Genomic DNA, 9,682 nt, shown 5'->3' on the forward strand with positions numbered 1-9,682 from the left:
CAGCGGCATATGGTAGTCAATCTGTCTGTCTGTCCGTCTGTCTGTCTCTCTATCTGTCTGTCCGTTAGTCGGTAGATAATGATTACGAGCAGCTGCCACATAGATAATACTGATGATGTTTAAGTTTATATCGGAGTTAGGGCAATCTGTGTATTATAACCCTCAGTCGACTACCCCAAGGGTTACACACTATATACAGCACTTGGATATGCAATGCATAAATTACGTTGCTTTGCCAACAAATTGTATTTAATTTATTGGCAATTTAATGCATTTTCTGTCATTGCCGTTGGCACAAATTCTTACGTACAATAATATCCTTTGGCTACGCCAAAAAACATACAACAACGCAAAAAAAGAAAGAGCCGAAAATGTAAATGTAAATCTGCTATTCAAATTATACTTGTTATTTTTTCTCCATCTCTGTTTCAATTTCGCTTTTGAATTTCATCTGAATTCGTCAGCCAAATTGTATATAGCAATACATTAATATGTACGTATTGTATATAGAGAAAGTAAATTACAATTTCTGTTTTTGGCAGATAAATATTTAAACCCCTTCGCTGAGAAAGTATTTGCAATTTTATTTTAATGTAGTAATAAAATACCGCTCAAAGACCTCTCGTTTTGTTTGCACTTTAATTTATTTTCCCTGTCATTTTTAATTGTTAACCTTTGTTATTACAATAATCATAATAAAAGTAATACTCTGTTAGTATAAAGAGATAGTTTTCACACAAGTAATCGAGGTTAATCAGTTAAATTCTGTGATTTTATTTGACAATAAACAAAAGGAACATAATATTTTAGTAATTATATTCATTGCATTAAAATATGTAAATCTAGATAAAAGGTTGAAAGGCTAAACCAAAAAGTGTTTAAATATTCGCAAATGATTATACATAATTTTGGCGAATTATTTAGATTTTTTGCCACTCATGCGGCAGCTGTGATTTGAGCTGGGATAATGAAGAGCGCGTTAGACAGACAGACAGACAGGCAGCGCAGATAGATAGACATAACTCTGACATGCACTTAGCTATTCAGCTAGATCCTACAGCTAGTACAGCAACAACAAAAAAGTAGTAGTAACAACAACAGCAATTGGGGCAGCAGCTGCATATGACGAGGCATGCCTCGGCTCACGTGCATAAATGTTAATGATGTGCTCGCTGTCATTCACAGTGAGAGATTGTAGGAGTACACATACGAGTATGTGTTTATGTGTGTGCTGTGCTGCATGTAAATATGTTAACTAACTACCGCGCGAGATGGTTGCCAATGCAACCAGCATGGGGAAGGGGAGATGAAAAACGGGGAGTTGCGGCGGCATCATCAGAGCGTGACTCTGTGACTTTTTGCAACGATTGCATACCATTCAATTTCCATTAAAATGCCAAGCGAATGCGCCGCAAAGTATGCAGCATGACTTGCGTCCAACATTTCTTTTGCCTGTTCGTTATTATACCCGGTATACGCAAAGTGCAAGGGTGTAATGTTGATATGTATACATAAAATTGGAAAATTTTAATATTTGTTACCTCTTACCTCACAATAAGAAAATAAGTAGCAGATATTCAATAATTTCTATACTTATTTTTTTTGGAAACTAACTTACAGTCAATCACTCCCAGCACACAACTTCAGCGTTCTTCCGCGGTTTTTTTGTTGCAAGCACAGCATAATCGCATTTATTTGTCATTAATCATTGTCTGACACTCGATAACATATGCTCTGTCTTTTTCTTCTCTTTCTCTCTCTGTTTGTGTCATTTAGCGTGGTTTCCTCGGTCTCCGTGGTGCTCGACGGCAATGAGCCACAGTTTACGGATGCACTGGGCCATAAAGTGCCAAAGCCGCAGCCCTCGTTGCAAGTTGCCAGTCCCATTGATCTGTTGAATCCTGATCGCTATGAGTTCTACACTTTCGATGAGCACGGCGAGCTGGTGAAGCGTCTGATGACCATGCAAGAGATCCAGAGCATTGTGGCGAACGGTGATGGCGAAGGACCTTCGATTATTCACACACCACCACAAACCGAACATGAGCCAGAAAAGAATGTCCAGGATATTGTGAATCGGGTGCAGAATGTGCTCAACAAAGAGGTGGCCAGCAGCTCCACAAAGAACAACTCTGCCGAGCAGTTCCTACCAGTGCTGGACACACCTGATGTTTCCTCATCCTGGTCACTCATATTGCCTGCTATCTTTGGGAACACAGGTGGCGACATCTTTCCTAAGCCGCAACAGGTTGTGATGACACCCGAATCCGAACTACTGGACACCTCAACACGAGCTGTGCCGACAACGCAGCGTGTAACGAAGAAACCGAAGCCATCGAAGCGCAAGCCAGGCAACAAACGCAAGCCCAGCACCACCACCACTGAGATGGCACCACAAGTGGTGCAAGAGGAACTCGATCCCATGGAATCTGTCTATGCGGGTATTGAACAGTATCAACAGTCGGCGGCCAATATGCATGATTTCGATGTGGTGAACATGCAACCCATCTACCAGAAGCGTCCCATCACCACTGTGAAGCCCCGGCCAGAAACAACCACGCGTCGGGTGTTCTACAACAATCAGGAGATTATACACACGCCCACATCGTCGACGAGTGCAGCAAGTCATTCCAGCACCACTGAGAAGATTGTCTCCAATCATCAGCTAGCCAAGAAACCCGCCAATGTGCAGCGCAAACCCACTCAACCACATCGCGTGAAGAAACCCAGCGGAGCTCAGGGAAATAGCACCGTTAACACCACAAGCGGCACCACGCATCACAGTGGCAACAAGCAGAAGAACAAGAAGAAGACAACTACCACGACGACCACAACAACCACGACAGTGGCACCAACAACCACAACCACAGCTGCAGCTCCTGCAGAGGAAGATCCCGCTGCTCAAGAGATAACGTCAACAACAACTCAAGCGCCAGTGTCCACCACGCATAAGAAGAAGAAGCGTAAGCCAACACGCACGCCAGGACTAGCCACTAGCACAACCAGCACCAGCAGCGGCACAACCTCCAGCAGCAGCGGTAGTAGCAGCAGCAGCAAACCCAGCAAGCCCAAGCGTAAGCCAACCACTAAGCCGAAACCGCAGGCTGTAGCCACGGACCCCGCTGCAGCAGCCTCTGCACCGCACCACCAGGAAGTCAGCACCGTAAAACCACCACGTCCACATCGCCCACACAAGAAGCCCAAGCCAACCACCACCACAACAACAACAACCACAACACCGACAACTACAAGCACTGCGGCACCTTCTGTCGAGGCAGAGCCTGCACAACCACAAGATCCCGCCGAGGATCCACATGGCGAGTCTCAGAAGCCCGAAGCAGCAGCAGAAGATCCCCATCAGCCACAGTCAGAGCCAGAAGCAACCACAGCTGCGCCGACAACAACCACAACCGCTGCGCCAACCACAACAACCACCGCTGAGCCAACGACAACCACAAGCAGGCGACCTGCATTGCATCACCAGAAGCTTCACAACAAACCAGCGCACTCGAGCACCACCAGCACCAGCACAACAACAACCAAGCGACCAACCACGCAGCACCAACACAAGCACCATCAAAAGCCACAGAATGAGCCAACAAATGAAGTGAACAACAAACCGAGCCACAAACCAATTCACTCCTATGGCTATGTGAATGCGGTGCCCTCAAAGACAACCACCACCACCACTAGCACCACTCAGGCACCTGTCTACCCCGTGCCCAGTTACGATGCCGAGGCCAGCGAACAGCTACCCGTGCTTATTGCCCAATCCGACGCCTCACAGCTGAAAAAGACGCCACAGCCGCTGCCATCATTGGCAATGATCCAACAGCAGCTGCAGCACAGCTCGCCATCGCCCGCACCACAGTTATCGCCGGATCAGATACTCTCGATGGATCAAATTGTACAGAGCCTCACACAGGATCTGTTGGCGAGCGACAAGAAAGATGAGGCGCCCGTGCCCGTGAAATACGACAGTGCGGAGAACAACGAGCAAATGCAGACGTTGGCCAACAAAAAGAAGACGCAAGTAAGCAGCACCAGCACCGCAGCCATTACCACTTCAACCACAATTTCCACAACAACCACGACGACAACAACTCCCACAACCTCAAGCTCCACAACTTCGACAACCACAACAACAACTCCCAAGACAACCACAACTATCATAAATACCCCAAGACCTTTGGCAGCCAACTATGGTGGCAGCACGCTGGCCACTATGCTTGACGAGGAGGATGCCAGCACCAGTTTGGAGCACTTGGATTTCGGCGAGCAGCACAAGCAACCATCGGAGACAACGCACAGCAGCATTGAGGTGGAGCCAGAGCAGGAGACAACGGTGGTATTGATAACCGCAAGACCACAATACTTTGCTTCGACCAGCTCACCACCAATGGAGCTGCTGCCACAGCAACCCGTGAAGACGGACCAGCCCCTGGAGGAACCAGAGACAACAGAGTTGCCCTATAATACTCAATTCCTGCTGACCACGCCTATGGCACCATTGGATGAAACCGAAAACGATTCCGATATGGAAACTGAGACAGAGTCTGAGAAGATGAAGGAGTTGGAAAAGGAGTTGGAGAGACAGAAGGAATTGGAGAAACAGAAAGAGCTGGAGAAACAGAAAGAGTTGGAGAGGCAGCAGGAGCTGGAGAGGCAGAAGGAAGTGGAGAAGCAGAAACAGCTGGAGAGGCAGAAGGAACTGGAGAGGCTAAGGGAATTGGAGAGGCAGAAGGAAATGGAAAAAGAGTTGGAGAAGCAGAAGCAATTCTTGAAGGACTTAGAGAAGCAGAAGCAAACTCAACTGGAAGCACAAAAGCAGGCAGACAAGCTTGCCGCAATCGCAGCTGCCACCACGACCTCAAAGCCCACTTTGGAAGCCAATCATGTGGTGAAGTTTGAGCCACTTTATGCCGAAGTACCCGAAGCTGTGATTGCTGAGCTAACCGAGCAGCCAGAAGAGTCCACAGCACCCACGACCAGTGGCTACTATCAGCAAACGGATTCCGAAAGCGAAGAGGCAACTACTGAGCTTGTGGCACGTTTACCAGTATCGGAAAGCACCACGGCAGCTGATGACGACGATGATAGCACAGAGGTAACGCCCATGATTGCCAATCTGGTGCAACAGCTCAATCTGGAAGTACTCAAGCCAACCGATCAAATCTCTATGGCCAATTTCCAGACACAGGCGGCAACAGTTGCCTCCACACTTGTCGATGGCAGCAACACGCTCGTCTCTGATATACACATGAACTCCAACGAGACGAAAGATGAACTGGAGTTCCTTATGTCCGATGTGATTCAACAGATCACCCAGCAGGAGCAATACAATCCCAGTCAGTTGCACGATGACGCTGATGATGATTCGCATCGCTTGACGAACTTTGCGCAGCTAAACACCTCGTTCCTGTTGCAGCCACCGAAGCCACCAAAGCAGCAACTAAAGGCAACAACAACAACATCGACTTCGACGACGACAACAGAATCAGCACCAGCTCAGGAAATCACGACCATCATACCCAGCAATGAGGAGCTCATCAAACAGGAAGCTGCATATCTTAATACCCTGCCACTTAGCGAGATGCAGGAAGAGCACGAGGAGAGCACCACATTCAAGGTACCAGTGCTGTCGCTATCACAAATCTATGCACAGCAGCAACAGGACGAGGATGATGAGCAAGAGCAGTTCGAGCTGCAGCGACTAGAACTGTTGGCCGCCACAAAGCCAAGCGAAGCGCCACTTAAACAGGAAGTCAACAAGCAGGAGGAGGAAAAGGAGGAGCAGCAGGCGCTTGAGCAGGAAAAGGAGCCAGAGCAGTATCAGGAGAAGGAGCAAGCGTCAGAGCAGGCAACAGAGACGACAGTGAGCGTGGAGGCAACCACCGACCAACAGCAGCTGTCAGAGGAGGAAGCGGAGCAGAGCAAAGAGACCACCGTCAATGAGGAGGAGACAACGTCGACCAGCGTCGAGCAAAACGACAACGAAAAGCCCGATGCACCGGACACCAATGGCAACGAGAGCGACGAGGTGCAAATGCCCGAAATGTTGACAAATGGTTACAACGAACAAATCCTCGCGGAAGCCAGCGAAACGTCCACGACAGCCAACTACGAAGAGACACAAACGCAGGTGTCGGTTGCCGCTGAGAAGGAGGAGGAAAAACAGACCGAAGAGGAGCTAACGACAACAAGAACAACGAGCACAACTGGGGCAGCGGCATCAACGATTGTTTACCAGGACGCACAAGAGCAAACATCAACGGAGCAGCAGCTGCAACAGGAGGAGGAGACGCAGAAGGAAGAGACGACACAAACAGAACTGGAGCCGATGCAAAGTGTCGAGGATAGTGTAACCAATGCAGCGCAGTTGCAGCCACAGTACACAGCTCAACCAGAATCAGATGCTACCGAGGAGCAGACCGAAAGCAGCAAGGAGGGTGAACAGCAAGTGACTTCTGAAGAAACGATTACAGAAATACCCGGCGATATGACTGTGGTATCATCCGAATCAGACATGTCGCTTAGCTCCGAGCAAGTGACGGAAAAAATCGAGCTAAGCACGGTCAAAACACTGGAATTGAATGAGGAATCCATGGAAGACATATCCGATGAATTGACAGCCACCATAACCGAAGAGGATACGACAAGCTCACAGAAATATCAGCTGGACGATGAAGATCCCTACGTGAAGTTGGGAGAGACAACGGCCAGCGTGGTGGTTAGACCCCAAGTCGGCGAGCATGACAAAAGCGCAGTCAAGTCCACGGAGCAGTCAACGGAAGACGAAAAGGAAGAGCAAAACTACAAGGTGAGCTTGCCATTGGCCAGCTATGGCAATCAGGGCAATGAGCAACCGGATGAGGAAGATGACGAAGATCAAACCAGCTACCAGCTGCCCATTTTGTTGCCCAGCAGCACCACAACAACCTCAGAGCAACCACTGAGTAGCAGCACCACAACAACAACAACTACAACAACTTCGACGACTACAACAGCAGCTCCAGCAACAACGAAGCGCCTGCACACCTTGAAGCCTGTCTCGTACTATGTGCAGCCTTCGCTGCTCGGCGGCTACAATAATCAGCTGGAGCCCCAGCCACCCAAGGTACTGCCCTACAATGCCAACACCAACTCCCAGCAGCAACAGTTACTACAACAGCAGCAACAACGACCAATGCTGCGTCCAGCCTCCTTGACCAATCTCATGGCCGCCTCGACACAAGCAACACGACCACCCGTTAAACTGGAGCCAAGTCCGCAGAGCTCACAGGGCTTAGAGGCATCAACAGTGCGACTCGATGACGATGTTGTCTCCTTTGCCCGTCTATGCAACGAACTCGCATTTAGTTACTGGAAGGCCATCACCTCGGAGAAGATTAGTTCGGCCAGAAGTTTGGTTATTTCACCTTTTGCTATGACCTCTATGTTGTCTATGGTTTTCCTCGGCGCACGTGGCAGCACTTCGGGTGAAATGAACGAAATACTCAAGCTAGACGATATGGTTACATTCAATCCACATTTGATCTTCCGCAACATCACAAACTCGGTGGAACAGTCGATGGAGGGTGATATTGCCACAGCGGCATTTGTGCGCGAAATCTTTAGTGATCGTGCAAATGGCAAGATTTTGCCGTTCTTCAAGGAGAAGACACAACAACTGTATGCCGGACATGTGGAGGAGGTGAATTTCCATGTGGTCAACGATATTGTGCGAAGACGCACCAATCTTTTGGTCAAGCGTCATACCATGGGCAAAGTGCTGGAATATCTACGTACAAATAGCGTTTGGGTTAATGGCCCATTGGCCACCGTATCGGCCAATCTCTTTCAGACGGATTGCACGCGTGGTTCCACAACAGATCGCGATGGTGAAATGTTCTTCCAGGTTCATCCCACAGTGCGACAACGTCGTCTTGTGCCAATTCCCGCTGTGCTCTATCGCTCCGGCTTTACGGCAGGCTATGAACCCAAGCTGGATGCCACAATTGTGGCCTTCGGACGTATTCAGGACACCGTTAGCACTATCTATGTAATGCCCGGACACCAGAGCTCGGTGGCGCCCACCGACAATCTGGATCGATTGGAACGCAACCTCGTGGAGCAGGCATTTAGCAAAGAGAACGCTTGGAGCAATCTGCTCACCTCATTAATGGATCGCCCAGGCATGGAGGTGCAACTACCGCGTTTCTCACATCGCTCGTTTGTAAATGCCTCGCTGGGTCTACAGAAGATGGGACTCAAGGGACTGTTCAAGTCGGACTTCGCTGATCTCCGAGGTTTGACGGGTAATGGCAATCGGGATATCTTCTTGTCGGACATGACACAAATCAATACGTTCAGCACTTGTGGCGAGGAGAAGATCTCCGATCATCATCATGTCGAAATGTACCCAGCACCGCCGTTGCGTAAGCGTAACAAGGATGTGGATACAACCGATGATGATGCCTACGATTCGTCTGAGGCAATTGTGGACTTTGGTTCGCTAGTGCAGGAATCGGCATTGGGTCGTGGATTCTACGATGATCTGCTGGATCCCAAGTTTTTGGAATTGCCGCTCCCATTGCGTCCTCGTCAGGCACGTGTGCCAGATGCTCCTCGGCTGCGCTTCGATAAGCCATTCCTCTATTTCGTGCGCCACAATCCGACGGGCATGATCCTGTTCATGGGTCGCTTCAATCCCCGTCTGCTGCCATGAACAGGTCCCCTTACATGTTTTAAGTAAGCCAAACATTTATGAAATTTTGTTAAAACTTTCAATTAATAGTGAATTTATTTTGCCAATCTGCAAAATGCCCGCAATTAAGTTAATACTATTTTTAATGTTCTTATTGCTGTGCCTTAATCCCGCGTCCTCAGTCCAGCCCAGCGTCCTACTCAATGATACGAGATTGATGTGCAGCAAACTGAAAATATTATTCAGCAATACACACATATATACAAACGAGATATATATATATATATAAATATGCGTTTTTTTCATGCCCAATTTTATTAAATAAATACGTGAATACGAATTCCAAATATTTTAAATGCAGTTTGCCTTTTGCAGTTTGCAAATTTAGGCACAAAAAAATTATATTCAATTGTTGTGGTGCGCATTTTTTTGCCTCATGCCGCAAACAAATGAAATAAAAATTAAAATCCAAATGAAAATAAAAATATAAAGCATATATACATACATATTTATATAAATAAAGTTAAACAAATTGGCTGCGAATGCAAATGCAAATGCAATCAAAAAGTGCGTTCATGTTTTGGCAACAAACCCGAACACAAACACAACAAGAACAAAACGAACAACAATACAAATGTAATTTAGTAAAATAAACTTTAACACTACGCAAACTAAAAGTTATATATGCTAATATGTAAGTTTAAAAATCTAAATAAATACATAAATAAATGAAATAAACAAAAAGGCTCAAATCTCTTGCAAATTGATTGGTAAATACATCAGCAGCCAAAAGTAGGCAACACGATTTCAGATTGCGGTTGCACTGCTTGCCAGTGCAGTGCACTGCTTCGTGGCAAACAAGCAGAGTGGAGCATGTTTTTGCCAAGAACAACAAAATGAAGTAACAAGTTATCTCACACAGCATACGCACACAAACACACGTAATACACATTGTTCTTCACATAACAGACGTTCCAATCGTTGCTTTAGAAAAGC

General features: G+C 47.3%; 1 protein-coding gene across 2 annotated transcripts in view; it reads left to right on the forward strand.

The window, feature by feature from the left end:
- The window catches only part of LOC132791521 (mucin-5AC), a 47,693-nt gene extending 38,273 nt beyond the window's left edge, over window positions 1-9,420 (forward strand). For both annotated transcript variants that reach the window (XM_060800482.1, XM_060800483.1), the window contains exon 4: window positions 1,777-9,420. In XM_060800482.1, coding sequence (XP_060656465.1) covers window positions 1,777-8,707 — 6,931 coding nt within the window. In that variant the 3' untranslated portion in view covers window positions 8,708-9,420. The remainder of the gene's footprint in view (window positions 1-1,776) is intronic.
- Window positions 9,421-9,682: the final 262 nt, after the last annotated feature.

The sequence above is a fragment of the Drosophila nasuta genome, chromosome 3 (genome assembly GCF_023558535.2).
Source record: "Drosophila nasuta strain 15112-1781.00 chromosome 3, ASM2355853v1, whole genome shotgun sequence".
Taxonomy (NCBI): domain Eukaryota; kingdom Metazoa; phylum Arthropoda; class Insecta; order Diptera; family Drosophilidae; genus Drosophila; species Drosophila nasuta.